Source organism: Erythrolamprus reginae, chromosome 8 (assembly GCF_031021105.1).
Source record: "Erythrolamprus reginae isolate rEryReg1 chromosome 8, rEryReg1.hap1, whole genome shotgun sequence".
Classification (NCBI taxonomy): domain Eukaryota; kingdom Metazoa; phylum Chordata; class Lepidosauria; order Squamata; family Dipsadidae; genus Erythrolamprus; species Erythrolamprus reginae.
The window spans coordinates 45698330-45716786 of NC_091957.1; the positions used below are offsets into that span (position 1 = coordinate 45698330).

Consider the following 18457-nt stretch of genomic DNA (forward strand, 5'->3'; position numbering starts at 1 on the left):
AATTTATACCAGGAAACTTACTTCTTTGGAATATGGAGAGGGGGAAAAATCTCAGTGATGATTAATTTCATATGAATGAAACAAGAGAATTAAAAGAATATACTAAAATTATTGGGTTTTGACATTAGGAATAAAGCCAAGTAGCCGTTTTTTCCCTATTTCTGTATGAGTAAAGAGGCTTTTTCTGTGCTTTCTATTCATACGTATTTAAGTCTGTCTTTACAAAAGACAAAATGTAGAAGCTGAAAGTTAAAATCCCCAATCACTCACAATAAAACAACACAGGATTCTATATTCTTTCCACATGTTTATATTACTTGACACTGCTTCTAAACACAATTGTGCCACTGTGAAAAGTTTTGTGTTTAAATTAAGGAAACTGCCACCAAATCTTTGACTGCAATGCTCCACTGATCTTCATGGCTGTTTCTGTTTTCTGGAGTTACATTCCCCATATTAACTGAATTATTTACCCCTTTGAAGAGCCGGGGAGATGAATAATTGGCTGTAGCTTTAGTTGATATTAATTCTGGTGTTGTCAAAATCCTGGAAGAAGATTAGAAAGTCAACAAGCCTGCAACTAGTAAGAGAATGTGATTTCTACAGATTTATTTTTTGCCGTTTCTACTTCAACTTCATGAATGCTATAAAATTCTCAGTTCTTGATTTTTTTTCTCATAAGGAGTGATAGAATTTCATTAAAAATTTGCCTGACAGCAGATACACTTTAGAGGCAGGTTCTTCAAATTTTTATTAAAATCTTAGATATATAATTATTGCACAGAGGGAGATGGGGGGGAAAAGGACAGGACAAATGAAATAAGCTACCAAAACTCGCTAGCAGGTAAAAAACACAAGAGCCCAAGTCTTTATAGAAGATAATTTTGGAAGTTGCAAGAGATGTACCATATTTTTCAGGGTATAAGACACACATTTTTCTCCCCTAAAAGAGGGCGAAAATTTGGGTGCATCTTATACATCGAATGTAGCCCCCCTGCCCTCAGCCTCAAACGGAGATTTCACAGGCTGAAAAAGCAAAGCACAGAACTCACAACCAAAGAACCTATTGCTAAAGCTCATCTCTGGGAACACCTGATTGAGAGTATTCAGGGAGGCCATCCACCCCCCCAATCAGCTTTTTTCTTATTTTCCTCCCCCCAAACTAAGTTGTGTCTTATACTCTGGTGCGTCTTATAGTCCGACAAATACAGTAGTGTTTTTTTAAAAAAAAATTACGGTAGCCAGAAAGCAATTTGCTACCCTTATGTAATATAATTAAACATTCACATGCAAAAATATACTGAACAGCCTAATCATAACCATGGGCAAAATTCTTGTTCATCTTAATGGAACTATTTCCATGATGTTCTTTAAGATCTTCAGTCTGGCATCTTATAAATCAGTGTTTTTCAACCAGTGTGCCACGGCACACTAGTGTGCCGTGAAACATGGTCAGGTGTGCCGCAAAGCTCAGAGAGAGAAAGAAAACAAGAGAGAGAGAAAGAAAGAAAGCAAGAGAGAGAGAGAAAGCAAGAGAGAGAGAAAGCAAGAGAGAGAGAGAGAGAGAAAGCAAGCAAGAGAGAAAGAAAACAAGAGAGAGAAAAAGAAAGAAAGAGAAAAAGCAAGAGAACGAGAGAGAGAGAGGGAAAGAAAGAAAGAAAGAGGGATGGAGAGAGAGAAAAAAGAGAGAGGGAGAGAAAGAGGGAGGGAGAGAGAAATAGAGTGAAAGGAAGAGAGAGAGAGAGAATTTTTTTGTCTAAACTTTTTTTAGCCCCCCCCCGCCCCCCGCCCCCATGTGCCCCATGGTTTTGTAAATGTAAAAAATGTGCCACGGCTCAAAAAAGGTTGAAAATCACTGTTATAAATGAACCTCTCTGTACTCCAAAGCAGATTCTGAGATTAGTGCAAACTGAATTCGGTAATGCAGCTTCACAAGGCTAAAAGAATTTCACAATCAAGAATTACTGCATGTTTTTTTAAGATACCACAATGGTACAGTTTTTAGTTCTTTCAAGTGAAAATCAAAAACGTTGCCTTGTTTAGTTTATCAACATTCATTTGAATCCAATAGTATGCCTTCCTTATTGGTGTTTAGATTTGGGTGGAGCTGAGAAAAAATGTTCAACACTTTTTGAGGGTGATAGCTGAAGGATATTGTTCCTTACTTAAGCATAGAAACTGGGTTCTGTTTTTTGGCAGTGGGATTAAACAAAGATAAACACACAACATTCAAAAATATGGTTGCAAATAAATTTGTAACGTATCATGCAGGAATTAATTCTGCAGGAACTTCCACAGGAGCAATAACAGAGAAAGAAAATAATACTTTGTCATTGAAAGATGTGGATGACTGGTTCATCCCTAAATTCCTGGGTGTAATTACTCCAGATTCACTTCAACATTGAAATGTTGGATATTTCTGTTATTTTATCCTGGAAATTTTCATAGTTAGTTTACAAAAAGGCCACTTAAGAATTCCACCTTGGAGTTGAAAGCCTACAAATTCAAGTTATACCTTAGTACTTGTATGCCTTCATCTGGGCCTCCATGCGCGCGAACCTCTCTGCACGATCCACATCGCGCTGCCGAGCCCTTCTCATAATTTCATATCCCTGTGCAACAAAAAAGGTAATATTTAACCTCTAGTAGAACCTCTGGTCACAAATGCTTCTGACCATGACCAAATTGGGTTCCAACCCAAAAATGAACTCCCCCCCCCCCCCCCCAAGCTGATTTTCCCCTCCCATATCTTTTCTTTTTGGTAAGTGCCAAATTTCCGAAATTAGGTTTGGGTCATAACTAAATCAGATTGGGATCAAAGTTATGGAACGAATGACGTATTAGAGATTCTACTCTAAGGGGCGGGGAGAAGTTTCAATTTTTCCAAGTTTGTATTTTGTACAGTATTTTGTAGTTTGTATAGCTAAAATAGCTCTATTTTAGAAATAAAAATATTTCAATCTCTAACAAATAAGCAGGCATCATCAGATGGAGCACAGTAATTTCTATAGTTATGTAATACTGTATATGTAAACTATTCTTAAGCGGCTTCAAACAGATGGCAAAATTATGTTCTGAAAAGTAGAAAATTTTCCAGCGTGGTTGTGTGAACCCTTCTTAAAAAATGTTTGTCCTCCATTTCCTTGCCTATGCCTGATAACCAGAGAGTGCAATGGGCAGCTTTAAAAAGCAAAGTAATGTTCACTTGCCAATCTCTACATACATCTCCAATTTAAAAAGAGCTTTGAGTGCTAAAGGTTGAATGACATGCGCCAAATAAACTGAGCTGGGATATAGAAGCTTGCCATAAGCCTACATCAGTCCTTCAAAAGTCTGTTTCAACCTGAGATTGAGTTGGATGAAAAGAATACAACTTCCTTGGTAGACAGGAAAAGGCCAGTGTTCATAAAACCCTGCTATTGGGTGGTTAAAAATTGATGATTAAAAAAAGATATATTTTTTTTAAAAAAATCTGATTTGTTAAATTTCAATCTGAGTTTTTGAAATCAAATTTATTTTAATAAAATGCTTTTAAAGTACAAATCTATCTAGTTAGTTTTTTATTTAAGATACATAGAAACATAGAAGACTGACGTCAGAAAAAGACCTCATGATCCATTTGGTCTGCCCTTATACTATTTTCTGTATTTTATCTTAGAATGGATATATGTTTATCCCAGGCATGTTTAAATTCAGTTACTGTGGATTTATCTACCACGTCTGCTGGAAGTTTGTTCCAAGGATCTATTACTCTTTCAGTAAAATAATATTTTCTCATGTTGCTTTTGATCTTTCCCCCAACTAACTTCAGATTGTGTCCATACAATAATTTAGTTTATTCACCATGAAACGGAGCTTAGTTATGTGGCATGAGGCTATATATTCTGCAATATTGGGACTGTCAGTGAGTCAGCAGCGGGTCAGGCAAGGAGCTGCTGTGAGATGGAGAGGACAGTAGCTCTTTAAAAATTAGGATTTAGATCGAGATGATTTGAATCAAGCCCTTTTCAGTAGTTAAATCAACTTGATTTAAGTCAAATACACTCTACTCTGCTATCACTCTGTTAAATCGGTGATATTCTTTAGGTCAGAGGTCTCCAACTTTGGCAACTTTAAGGTCTGAGGACTTCAACTCCCAGAATTCCACAGCCAGCAAAGCTGGAGGTTGAAATCCACAAGTCTTAAAGTTGTCGAGGTTGGAGATCCCTGCTTTAGGTGGCTGCTTGGATGAACACTTCCTGCATGACGAAGTAGCGCCCTTGGATTCTCATTACCAATGTCAGGGTCATATCCAACTGACATTTCCAAAGTGCACAAAACCAGGGTTTTAAAAAGAATGGAAATTGTCTCTGACATCCAAGGGTCTGGTTTCTGCAGCATCTTAGGACTGCAACTTGGCTTTATACGTCAGATAGTGGGAAGGCATTATTTCATTTCTCTATGTCTTCTGAGTGATCTACGAAATTAATTGAAACATTGAGAAGAGAAAGGGTAAGCTTGCTCCAAGCCCACCACTGACTTCTTAGATAAAAGCTTCCTCTTATGATTCTGCAGAGAAAGCCAGATGAGGACAGGGGGGAGATCTATAGGAAACAGACATATGGGTACAGTAACCCCTGTGTTAGAGGAGATTGGATTTCTGTTCTAAGGAAGTTTCTCTACTTACATAGAACACATTTCCAGTGGCAAAGAGGCCCAACGCTATGGTGGTATAGAGAGTTTTGTTGTTCCGCCATGCTAAGCTACCAGTGGCCATTTGTCTGCAAGGTTGTCCTGATGGAGCCTTCCATTGCTGAAAGAGGCCTGGAAACACAATTTATTAGGAGAGAAGATCGTCAGTGATGCCCTTTCATAAGCCATGGAGGAAAACAAGGCCAAGCCTCCCACAAACAGGCTCTGCTCCCATTGCAACCAGTGGATAGGTCGAAAATGCCTGGCTGACATCATACAGTGGTTGTTAGGCACCAGGTTAGAAAACGAGAGGACTCTTGGTAATATCTCGCTTGATTCTGCAGGGGAGCATGGGACCCTGAAGGAGAAGCTGTTGGCTGGAGAGGAACGGATACACTAAGAGAGAAGGCATTCTACCGCTCCCTCTCCAAGCCCTTGATTTTTAGCTCATTTTACTTTTTGTATTTTTCATTCATTTTTATATTTATAATTGTCGTTGTACAGCATGTCTTTTCATCCTGAAGTAAGCTGTTCAGAGTTGCTTGTACCATGAGATCGGAGACAAATAAATTTGATAAGTATTTGCCCACCAGTTGGATCTAATAGGCAGAATCTTTATATGTCTCACTTGATCAGAGACTGTCACCCACTGGTCATAGAAACATCCCTTTTTTCAGGTAGCATCTCCCCTCCTCTAGGACAGCATTCCGATGTCCCTTCTTCCCAATCCCCAGAAATTTAATTAAAACATAGCTCTTTAAACAAGCATGGGGAAAGGGTTGTTGGGATATGCCTCAGAATGAGTACTCATCTTAATATCATATCATAAATATGTGTATCTAATCACACTTGGCCAATTCAATTCCTTTTACTATTCCATTTAATAAACATAATATAATAATAAATGTACTAAAGTAATTTAATGTAATATAATAAATATAATATGAGAGCATATGCACCAAGACAAATGCTTTGTGTGTCCAATCACAGTTGATCAATGCAATTTCGTTGACTATTACTATTCCATTTAGTAAATATAACAATAAATGTAATGTAATTTAATGTAATGTAATTTAATGTAATATAATAAATATGAAAGCATATGCACCAAGATAAATTCCTTGTGTGTCCAATCACACTTGGCCAATGCAATTCCTTTTACTATTCCTATTCCATTTAATAAATATAATAATAAATGTAATGTAATGTAATAAATATAATATAATATGATACACATTCCTTGTGTGTCCAATCACACTTGGTCAATTCAATTCAATTCCTTTTCCATTTAATAAATATAGTAAATGTAATGTAATTCAATGTAATATAATAAATATGATATGCGAGCATAAACACCAAGATTAATTCCTTGTGTGTGCCAATCACACTTGGCCAATTCAGTTCAATCCCTATTACTATTCCATTTAATAAATATAACAATAAGTGTAATGTAATGTAATATGATAAACAAACATAATATAACATAACAATATAATATAACCATGTGTGTGTGTGTGTGTGTGTGTACACACACACACACACTGCTCAAAAAAATAAAGGGAACACTTAAGCAACAGAATATAACTCCAAGTATTCAATGAGAATATTTCATTCATTCAGATCTAGGATGTGTTATTTGAATGTTCCCTTTATTTTTTTGAGCAGTATATATATATACAGTATAACATAATGTAACGTGTGTTTGTGTGTGTAAATTAAATTTAAGGGCACCCACTTCCGTCCTGCGCCTGACAACACAACCTTGGCGTCGAGCGGATGGGAAGCCAGGCCGTTTAGCGGATCTTGCGGAACTCGCGGCCATTAGGTTTCGCTCGGGAGGTGGAAGTGAAGGGGGGTCCCTGCGGGACCGGGCGCGGCTTTGGGAGCCGGCTGGGATGAGCAAAGGAGAGCACTAAAAAAGGCCCCAGGCAAGAGAGAGAGCCCCCCCCCAGTCCAGACGAGACCCCCCCCCCCACTGTTAGGGACCGCAGGAGTGTCAAGGGGAGGGGCTTCCGCATAAGCCCCTCCCCCCGACCCCTTTTCAGGTCGTCCCCCTCCCGGCGACGCCCTGCTCACCTGGGCCCTCCAGGAAACGGGCCCTCGGGCCCGCCGCCCGCAGCAGGGTGGCTCCCAAGCGGGACATAGCGACGACAGGGGCGGCAAGCAGCGTCCCTCACAAGCTCTCCTCAGCGGCTATCCTTCCGTCCGTTCCCAAGAACGGCCCTCTCGTGTGCGCATGCGCGTCCCAGCCCCTCGCCCGCTTTGTCCTTGCCGGGGCGCGCGCTCGTTCGCGGACCCCGTCGCTCTAGGCATCCAGGAATCTATTCTAGCTCCTCGCGGGGGGGCGTGGCCGGAGGAGCGAAGGGGTGTGGCCGTCCCGGGCAAATCCTCACTATGCAGGCATTGCACGTTCGTGCCGTCGCACGCTGCCTTCTCCGGCCGGGCTTCCTTCGAAAGCCGGCCGGGGGTCTCCGGCGGAGTTCTTTGGGGTCCCGGCGGCAGCTGTTGCTGCTCTCCACGCCTATCTTCTACGTGAATGGCCCGCCCCATATCGGGCATCTCTACTCGGCCGTGCTGGCTGATGCTCTGCACCGGCACCGGGAATTGCTGGGCTTCCAGGGAGGGCGGCTGTCTACAGGTTTGCGGGGCGATGGGGAGAGGGAGCCTTGTGCATTAGGATCCGAGGCAGTAATTTTTATTATTGTTGTTGTTGTTGTTCTTATTATTATTATTATTATTATTATTATTATTATTATTATATTTGTATGCCACCCTTCTCCGAGGACAAGGGGCGGCTAACAGCATATAATATAACAATACAATACAACGGCAAATCTAATGAAATTTAAAATTTCAAGTACTGTAATGGGCTGCTGCGCCTACGTGGGGTGGGGCACAGTAGTGGGTAGCAAGTTTATGCATTATTTATTGAATACTTAATACTTTTTAATTGCCCTTTCTTCTCTAGTACCTTAGTACGATCCTTAATTACTTTTAAAATAGGAAATCATTAAATAGTATGTTTTTACCCATAAACGCTTTAATCGTTTCACTCATGATCTAGAACTGAACTTTGATAGCAGTTCAAGAAAATTGAGCTACTTGCCTAATCTGTTATCATACTGAACCTTGTGGGTTCAGGGCAAAACCTTAAAATGTTCCTGTGCTCCTCAACAAATCATGCTGTCTATCATTTGTCCTTTTTTGTGGCTATTCAAATAGTGACTTATCAACTAAAAAAGAGTCCATGCACCTATTTGAAAACTTATCTTGGTCGGCAAGCCACTCCCACCGAGTCACATGACCTTTAAGCCACCCGTCACATGATTGTCAAGCCACTCCCACCTGGTCACATGGCCGGCAAGCCATTCCTACCCAGTCACATGACCATCAAGCCACACCCACAGTGTGGCAGTAAAAATTTTGGCAGCCCATCACTGGTCCGAGAGGTTTTTGCAGCCAACAGCCTGCTTTAGAAAAGCAAGGGAATCAGATAGAAACTCCCAAGGGAAGCTTGGCTCGATGAGGAGGAAGCTTTGTAAGGAATCCCTTCTGTTTGCTTTCCATGAGTGGAAGTGCAGGGGCTCGTAAAAAAATTGTTTTATTTCAAACCAGGGTGAGAAATATTTATTTCTGTGAGTGGTGTAGTGTGTTTTGCAAGAAAGAGAGTCAGCTATAAACTCCTGGGTGAAGCTTGGATCAATGTGGAGGAAGCTTTAGGGCAGTAGTTCTCAACCTGGGGGTCAACACCCCTTTGGGGGTCGAACAACCATTTCACAGGGGTTGTCTGTGGGGAAGACAAATTTCCCATGGTGATAGGAACAAAAGCTTCTATTTTGGCCCCTTGGAACATATTTTTACACTCTGACCAATCAGGCGTTTACAGTGAGGGGTGACCCTCTGACCTTCCTGCCAATCAGATTAAAGCTCTGTTGGGAGAATTGGCACTAGACTTGTGGTTGGGGGCCACCACAAGATGAGGAACTGTATTAAGGGGTCGCGGCATTAGAAAGGTTGAGAACCACCTGCCCACTGCTAGCAGCTGGTTAGGGCTGGAAAGAAACATTTGGAGCAAGCTAGACCAATGGGGGGAAAAAAACCTTGGAAAACATTCTTTGCAGAGAGAAACAATGAAAGAGCTGGGAAAATCATTAGCAGCTAGTTAGGGCTGAAAAAAAAGCTATACTCAGAGTATAAGAAGCACCCAAATTATCAGTTTCTTTTAGGGAGGAAAAGGGTGCATCTTATACTCCCAAAAATATAGTATATGCCCACCTCATCAATATAAATCTTGGAGTAGCCCTCCCAGTTCACAGATCGGAGAAGGCTGCCTGTTGGCTTCTTAATCAATTCATCTACTGTTGTGGTTAGCTCTGTCCCAGCTCCTGCCCCAAGGACTGTGGATGTGGGGGAGACATCCACATGCTGCAGTCCTGTCTTGCCGCCGGTAGAATCTACTGATGAAGGCTCCTCTGACCAAGAAGACATGAGTGACAGGGAGGAGGAGAGTGTGGCAGACAGCTCAGAAGGAGATCAATTATCCTTGGATTCAGAACAAGAGTTAATGATACAACCACGCATGCGGAGAGCGATGCATAGGCAACAACAACTGAGAGATTATTATCAAAGAAAATGAGGCCAACTGTGGTTGGGTGGGGCTGTGGTCATTAGTGAGGCTGCTATAAATAGCAGCCTGTGGGTTTGGCCATTGTGGAGGATTATCTGATCGTTGTGTTTCGTGCCTGCTTTGCTGACTTTGACCTTTTGTGTGCTGATTTTTTCCCGCTTTGAAACTAAACCAGAGCAAAGTGTGTTTCACTTTGTGAAAGAAGAAGGACTGTGAATTGCCTCACAGCTGCAAGCGAAGTATCACAGAACTGATAAGGGACTTGTACAAATTACCAGTTTGGTTGGAGACCAGTGCTCTTTGCTATACCAAAAGAGGGCTTGGTTTAAGTGACTTTTCATTATAAAGAACATTGTTTTGAATTTTCAAACGTGTGTGTGTGTGTCTGAAATTTGTACCTGTGAATTTTGGGGAGGAGTCTACCAGAGAGCCCGACAGAACATCTACCCTGTTTTCCTTTTCCAGGAACGGATGAACATGGCTTGAAAATCCAAACGGCAGCGGCCACCGCAGGGATTTGTCCGGAAGAGTTCTGTGACCGTGTATCGGCTGAATTCCGGGATCGCTTTGCACAGGCGGAGATCTCCTACACCCATTTTATCCGCACTACGGAAGTGCTGCACCGGCAATCCGTGGAGTGCTTCTGGGCTGCCTTGCAAGATGGAGGCTGGCTCTACCAGGCTGACTACGAAGGGTGGTACTGCACCGCGGAAGAGAGCTTTTTGGCAGCCTCGCAAGTGACAGAATGTGCTGATTCCCAAGGCAGGAAGCAGATGGTTTCCATAGAGAGTGGACACCAGGTATGGTATGGTAAATACCCTGACAGGTTCTCTTAGTGCCTTGAGTCATTCAGCTTCATTTGCCTTCACTCACTCAGTTTGGTCATAGGGTTGTGTGAATCGACCGTATTTTTGGAGTAAAAGACGCACCTTAGTTTTGGGGAAGGAAAATAGGGAAAAGAATCTATTTACCAGGTATTCATCTGGCTAGCGTCCTTAGTCTGGTCAGCTTCAGCAGCCTCTACTTGACAAAATCATACACTGGGACTGTAATTAATTAATTAATTTATTTATTTATTAGATTTGTATGCCGCCCCTTTCCGTAGACTTGGGGCGGCTCACAACACAATAAAAACAGTTCATGACAAATCTAATAATTCACAATCTAAAATTTAAAATAGTTAAAAAACCCAATTTTTTAAGCAGACATACCTACATAAATTATATAGGCCTGGGGGAGATTTCTCAATTCCCCCATGACTGATGAGTTTACGAAAGGCAAGGAGGGTAGGGGGAATTCTAATCTCTGGGGGGAGCTGGTTCCAGACAGTCGGGGCCGCCACAGAGACATTCCCCTGGGGCCCGCCAACCGACATTGTTTAGTTGACGGGACCCGGAGAAGGCCGACTGTGGGACCTAATCAGTCGCTGGGATTCGTGCAGCAGAAGGCGGTCCCTGAGATAATCTGGTCCAATGCCATGAAGGGCTTTATAGATCATAACCAACACTTTGAATTGTGACCGGAAATTGATCGGCAACCAATGCAGACTGCGGAGCGTTGGTGTAACATGGGCATACCTGGGGAAGCCCATGACTGCTCTCGCAGCTGCATTCTGCACGATCTGAAGTTTCCGAACACTTTTCAAAGGTAGCTCCATGTAGAGAGCATTACAGTAGTCGAACCTCGAGGTGATGAGGGCATGAGTGACTGTGAGCAGTGAGTCCCAGTCCAAATAGGGCCGCAACTGGTGCACCAGGCGAACCTGGGCAAACGCCCCCCTCGCCACAGCTGAAAGATGTTTCTCTAATGTAATAAACAATTATCATATTTTCTTCAGGGTACAAATATATATGTAGTTGCTAGAACCGCTAAGTTTATAGTCAGGGCTGTTCAGATGAGAATACTGTACGTTTTATAGAACATATTGGGGTGGCATGCAAAGGAGATGAACTCACTTAAGAATATTTTATATCAGTATCTTAGATTTGTTTAATATAATCCTTTGCACGAGTTATATTCTCATGTTTTACTATTCAATTTTAGCATATTATACTGCACTTTAACTTATTATTTATTCAAATTCCCTCTATTTTAGCCAATTTTATTGTATTTTAACCAGTCACAGTTTTATGGCGACCAATGTGGTCCTTTTCCTCGCTTTGATATGGTCGATTGACTAATCAAATAAAGTTGATATTGAAAATGGTCAGCTTCAGCACATTATTTATACCCTGGTTAGGGCAATAAAAAAAACTTTATTCAATTGCATAATAAATAATTGAATAAAGTTTTTTTTAATGCCCTAAGATTTAATTCTTCCTACAAGACAATTACTTATACCATTGATAATTTTCTATATATTTCAGAATTACTTCCACAATGATGTAACCACTTGTTTAGCATTTTTACTCCTGTTGACCCCCACCCCTTTCCCTTTTCTTTTTTATGTGAAACTTAATAAACTATTTTTTTTTTAAAACTTTATTCACACAGAGTAACAATGAAAGATCTTGCAAGCCAATAAGAGATGGGATCATTAGCACCTAGAAAGAAACATTCAGAGCAAGTTAGAGCAATGAAAAGGAAAACCCTGGAAAGACTTAGAGCTTGGAAAACATTCTTTGCAGAGAGTAATAATGAAAGAGATTGCAAGCCAGTAAGAGCTGGGAACATTGTTAGCACCTGGTTAGGGCTGGAAAGAAACTTATTCAGAGTCAGTAGAGCAATGGAAAAAAACCCTTGCAAAGACTTAGGGCTTGGAAAACATTCTTTGCAGAGAGTAACAATGAAAGAGCTTGCAAGCCAGTAAGAGCTGGGAACATTGTTAGCACTTTGTTAGGGCTGGAAAGAAACTTATTCAGAGTCAGTAGAGCAATGGAAAAAAAAACCTTGCAAAGACTTGGGGCTTGGAAAACATTCTTTGCAGAGAGAAACAATGAAAGAACCTGCAAGGTTTTTCAGTTAGGGCTGAAAAAGAAAAAAAGAAGAAGGTACATTCAGAGTACAAGACGCATATCAGCCTCTTTTAGGGTGGAAAAGGGTGCGTCTTATACTCCCAAAAATATGGTAGACATGAATGTAAATGCATATCATATGGGAGAGCCTGATGAAACCAGGAAAAAAACCTTGTGATAACTTCTCTCCTGCATCTTAGGTGCACTGGACCAGGGAGAAAAACTACATGTTCAAGCTGTCCAAGTTCCAGGAGCCGCTGCAGCGATGGCTGTACGAGAATAAGGACGCCATCAGTCCCGAGCCCTACTATCAGCAGGTCCTCCAGTGGCTGAAAGGAGACCTCCCGGATCTCTCGGTATCCCGTGACCGAAACCGGCTGCATTGGGGCATCCCTGTCCCTGGGGACTCGACACAAACCATCTACGTCTGGGTGGATGCCTTGGTGAACTATCTGACGGTTGTAGGCTACCCCGAGAAGCACCGGGCCTGGTGGCCTAACGTTTGCCACGTTGTGGGCAAAGACATTCTCAAGTTCCACGCCATCTATTGGCCTGCCTTGCTGATGGCTGCAGGTTTGGAGCCCCCCTTCCGGATTTGGGTGCACTCTCATTGGACAGTCGAAGGCCAGAAAATGTCCAAGAGCCTGGGCAACGTGGTTGACCCAAAGGAGTGCTTCCGGCACTACACGGTAGATGGTTTTCGGTACTTCCTGCTGAGACAAGGAGTACCAGAGCGGGACTGTGATTATTATGACGATAAGGTGATTAAGCTGCTCAACTCGGAGTTGGCCGACACCTTAGGGGGCCTGCTAAACAGGTGCACGGCCTCTGCCCTCAACCCCAGAGGGATTTACCCCATCTTCTCACCTGCCTGCTTCCCTAGGGACGTAGAGATTCAAAATGGATCCAGCAAGGCCTTGGCGGAGGATTACAAACTGGTGTCGTTGGTCGAGAGCCTGCCTATGAAAGCGAGGGCCTCTTTTGACCGCTTCCAGATCTACAAAGCTCTGGAATCCATCACGGAGTGCGTGAGGCAGACCAACGGCTTTGTCCAGAGGCACCAGCCATGGAAACTCAACCCGGAGGATCCCGCAGACCGACAGTGGCAGGGGACCATTCTCCACGTCGCTCATGAATGTCTTCGGGTGTATGGTCTCCTGCTGCAACCGGTGGTCCCAGCCGTGGCTGACAAGCTTCTCTCGCGGTTGGGTGTTTCTCCTACGGAAAGATCTCTAAAAGATTTGGACTTTCTCCCTCGCTATCATGGTAGAAAATGCCCCTTTGAAGGCAGGAAGCTCGGGCCGGATACTGGTCTCCTGTTTCCCAGGCTGAGAAAAATACGAAGCCAACCAATTAGGATAGAATAGAATACTTCATTGGACACACAAGGACTTTGTCTCCACTGCGGATTCTTTCTTTTTTTAACGTACAAAATTTTTATTTTTTTTCTGTGCGCATACACTGCTCAAATAAAGAGAACACTTGAACACCACAATATAACTTAAAATAAATCAGACTTCTGTGAAATCAACCCGTCCACTTAGAAAGCAACACTGATCGACAATCAATTTCGCCTGCTGTTGTGCACATTCAACTTTGTACAGAACAAAGTATTCAATGAGAATATTTCATTCATTCAGATCTAGATATGTTCTTTGAGTGTTCCCTTTGTTTTTTTGAGCAATATGCATTCATACAGCACGATATACTTTCTATTTGCAATACAATAAAATGCAATATTTTGTTAGTGCCATAACTCGTCTATAATCACAAAAAATTCTTAATTCAAACCTATTTGATTTCAACATAGATCATTTTTCCTTGTTGCAAGACTTTCTAATTATGCCATCCTGCTACACCAATTATCTTCTAATTAAATTTCCTCCCTGATGTTCCTTCCAATATATAATAACAACAATATTTCTAACATATAAAATACTACACATTTTTCTGAAAACTAAAAACCCCTATATTAAAAATTAAAAACAAACAGCCCAATTTCAAACTTTTCCCCCGATCTCCCAAGCCCTAATTTATAAACCGCAGCACATTCTTAAGGATTATTTTTTTTAAGAGTACAGGGAACTAAGACTTCTGAACATGTGCGGTTGGGGTGAATTAAAATAAGCGGGGGTGAAACCTCATATAATATGCAACTCACTTAGATCTTTGAGTTGTTATTTTTAGTTTTATGCTTACTTCTTATGGGGTTACGGATTTTTTTTATATTCTAGTGTAATTCACTTGAATTTTGACAATACGTGTCTTCTCAGAATGTATGGAATTCAGTAAATCAAGTAAAGAATGAGTGTTGTACTCAACAACCGAAATAATCCTGTTTAAGGAAAACAACCTTACATTAAGCCCAATATTAAAGGTTGAAAGTAGCATGGTTTGTATTTCGCCCCTCATTACCCAAGCCTTCCCTCATTGCAACAAACTGCACAATCCCTTGTTGTTTCCACATATATTTATTCTTTCTACACATGCTTTATTACTTCACCCTCTTGATTCTCTGTTTTGGAGTTTTAAACACCCCGTAATAACTGCTTGATTTATTTACCACTTGGAAGAGCCAAAGGAGACAACCGATCAGATGTACTTTGAGGTGATATATTCCTGTTGTGCTGTTCGAACTCCCATGAGAAGATTTAAAGAGGCTGAAAAAAGCTAAAGTCAGAAAGAGTGATTTCTGCTGTCTTCTTATTGAGTGATGAAATGCCATTTTTACACGTGTGTGTTCAATTTATGGGTGCTATAAAAGTCTTTATAGCAGCTAATTTCTAGAAGCTGTAAGAGATGAAGTAGTTTTTTAATTTCTCCAGAAGGCAGTTTGTTGGCGCTCATATAATTAAACATTGGCATGAAAATATAAGCACTGAATATTGCAAGCCTAACCACATTTATCCCAAGTTCTTAAGATGGGAGCCATTGGTACAAAGATCTTTAAAGCTCCAGCTTGAAAGCTTAACAAGTGAACCTCCCTGTACTCAATTTTTTAAAAAAGAATTGAGATTAATTCTGCAGTTTTGGTGGGGCAAAAGAGTCCAAAGGCTAAAGGAAGCTCATAAAGAATTGGAAATTAACCAACTAAGCCACTCACCAAGCCCCCAAAGTGATAAACGTTTCCTCTTTTAATCATTGGCAATGATTTCTCCAGAATAGAATAGAATAGAATAGAATTCTTTATTGGCCAAGTGTGACTGGACACACAAGGAATTTGTCTGGTGCATATACTCTCAGTGTATACAAAAGAAACGATATATTCATCAGGAATCGAGATACAACTGATTGTTATAGGGACAATAGCAATCAGGAAACATGGCATAAATGGGAGGAGATGGGTGATAGGAACAATGAGAAGACTAATAGTAATAGTAACGCAGCTTTAGTGAATAGTTTGACAGTGGTGAGTCACTCATGCCCTCATCACCTCGAGGTTCGACTACTGTAACGCTCTCTACATGGGGCTACCTTTGAAAAGTGTTCGGAAACTTCAGATCGTGCAGAATGCAGCTGCGAGAGCAATCATGGGCTTCCCTAAATATGCCCATGTTACACCAACACTCCGCAGTCTGCATTGGTTGCCGATCAGTTTCTGGTCACAATTCAAAGTGTTGGTTATGACCTATAAAGCCCTTCATGGCACAGGACCAGATTATCTCAGGGACCGCCTTCTGCCGCACGAATCCTAGCGACCGATTAGGTCCCACAGAGTGGGCCTTCTCCAGGTCCCGTCAACTAAATAATGTCAGTTGGCGGGCCCCAGGGGAAGAGCCTTCTCTGTGGCGGCACCGGCTCTCTGGAACCAACTCCCCCCAGAGATTAGAACTGCCCCTACTCTTCCTGCCTTCCGTAAACTCCTTAAAACCCACCTTTGCCGTCAGGCATAGGGGAATTGAAACACCTCCCCCGGGCATGTTCAATTTATACATGGTATGCTTGTGTGTGTGTCTGCTAGTATATGGGGTTCTTTTAAATCATTAATATTTTAAAGTTATTTGGATTATTTATGATTTGTTCTATCTTGTTGTGAGCCGCCCCGAGTCTTCGGAGAGGGGCGGCATACAAATCTAAATAATAAATAAATAAATAAATATTTTTTTTAAAAAAATGCTAGGGTGAATAGTGAATAGTTTGACAGTGGTGAGGGAATTATTATTATTATTTTTAAATAATGATAGGCTTTTATAAACAATATCTCCGAGACCGCCTCCTGCCGCACGAATCCCAGTGACCGATTAGGTCCCACAGAGTGGGCCTTCTCCGGGTCCCGTCAACTAAACAATGCCGTTTGGCGGGACCCAGGGGAAGAGCCTTCTCTGTGGCGGCTCCGACCCTCTGGAACCAGCTCCTCCCAGAGATTAGAACTGCCCCTACCCTCCTTGCCTTTCGTAAACGCCTTAAAACCCACCTCTTCCGTCAGGCATGGGGGAATTTAAACATCTCCGGGCCTATACAGTTTATGCATGGTATGTTTGTGTGTATGTTTGCTTTTAATAATGGGGTTTTTAGTGTTTTTTTATAAATTATTAGATTTGTTATATATTGTTTATTATTGCTGTGAGCCGCCCCGAGTCTGCGGAGAGGGGCGGCATACAAATCTAATTAATTAATTAATTAATTAATTAATTAATATTGCTTTTATTACTGTTGTGAGCCACCCCGAGTCTTCGGAGAGGGGCAGCATACAAATCTAATAATAATAATATTTGTTTAGCAGAGTGATGGCGTTCTGGGGGAAAAGCTGTTCCTGTGTCTAGTTATCTTGGTGTGCAGTGCTCTATAACATCATTTTTAGGTTGGAGGTGAAACAATTTATATCCAGGATGCAAGGGGTCAGTGAATATTTTCACAGCCCTCTTTTTGAATCATACAATGTGTAGGTTCTCAATAAAAGCCAGGCTGGCAGTAATTGGTGTTTTTTCCCCCCCTGCAATTCTGATTATTTTCTGAAGTCTCTGTCCTGTTGGGTTGCAGAACCAGACAGTTATAGAAGTGCAGAGGACAGACTCAAAAAAAAGATATTATATTAAGTTAATTTTTCAGAGTGTCAGAAGGGAAAATATTTAAATTGACCATATTTGGTATAGCTAATACATTTTTGAACATAGTATGACTTCTCCCCCTTCCCCAACATTACATCAGAAATCAAGTGTTCATTCCTTTCTAACGGGATGTCACCTAAGTGTTATTTTCAGAGTGCAAATCTCACCGTTCAAAACTAAGATCCCTTTTAAAGCTGGATGGAAAATTACGATTAGGAAAGCAAGCAGGGCTCCTATTTTATTATTAGACACTGCCTTCTCTTCAGTAAAATGTTCTGCCCAGTGGTAAAATCCAACTTTTTTTTACTACCGGTTCTGTGGGTGTGGCTTGGTGGGTGTAGTATGGCTTGGTAGCCATGGCAGGGGAAGGATATTGCAAAATCTCCATTCCCACCCCACTCTAGGGCCAGCCAGAGGTGGCATTTGCTGGCTTTCTGAACTCAAAATTTCCGCTACTGGTTTTCTGAGCTACTCAAAATTTCCACTACTGGTTCTCCAGAACCTGTTAGAATAAGGGTCCCCTAGCTCAGTGTTTCCCAACCGTGGCAACTTGACGATATCTGGACTTCAACTCCCAGAATTCCCCAGCCACCATTTGCCAGCTGTGCTCTGTGTTAAAACCTGCTGGATTTTACCCCTGGTCCTGTCTCTGGTCTCCCAAACCTTGAGTAAAGCTAAGAGGGGACAATCTGGCCCTCAAATATTGAGCTTCTGGTCATACCTGTTCATTGTAACATGATGGACACCCCAAGCTAGTATCCTCTCCTTTCCTCTCCCCTTGATTTTAGTAACCTGTCCCCTTTAAACCCGTGTCCCAAGGAGCTCCTTAGTCCAACAAGGTGATCCTTGACTGACAAACATCTAGTGACCAAGATTAGAACAGCACCAGAAAAAAGTGATTTACAAGTGATGACAATTGTAGCATCCCCATAATCATATAATAATAATAATAAATTTATTGTCATTGTCAAAACAATGAATTGTCATTGGCAACGAAAGTCGTGTGACACCCAGAGACCAGTCCCACCATACATAAAATTAGAATAGGTAAATTTAAAAATAGAATAAAAAATAGAATAAAATGTCCCACCCACTACAATTTCCCCACCCTAAACCGCTCAACCATCTACATGACAAACCGAGTAATACAGTGTTCC

General features: G+C 41.6%; 1 protein-coding gene and 1 long non-coding RNA gene across 2 annotated transcripts; one reads left to right on the forward strand and one right to left on the reverse strand.

Moving 5' to 3' along the window:
• Positions 1-287: 287 nt before the first annotated feature.
• On the reverse strand, positions 288-6918 carry LOC139171543 (uncharacterized). Its single transcript, XR_011559764.1, has 4 exons — positions 6748-6918; positions 4667-4803; positions 2516-2612; positions 288-546 (listed from the first exon to the last, which is right to left on the reverse strand). It is a non-coding gene; the product is annotated as an uncharacterized lncRNA (long non-coding RNA).
• MARS2 (methionyl-tRNA synthetase 2, mitochondrial) lies at positions 6502-14008 on the forward strand. The gene is made up of 3 exons (XM_070759839.1): positions 6502-7309; positions 9764-10098; positions 12453-14008. Exons 1-3 carry the CDS (start codon positions 7066-7068, stop codon positions 13617-13619), a joined length of 1746 nt encoding a protein of 581 aa, XP_070615940.1. The 5' UTR covers positions 6502-7065; the 3' UTR covers positions 13620-14008.
• Positions 14009-18457: the final 4449 nt, after the last annotated feature.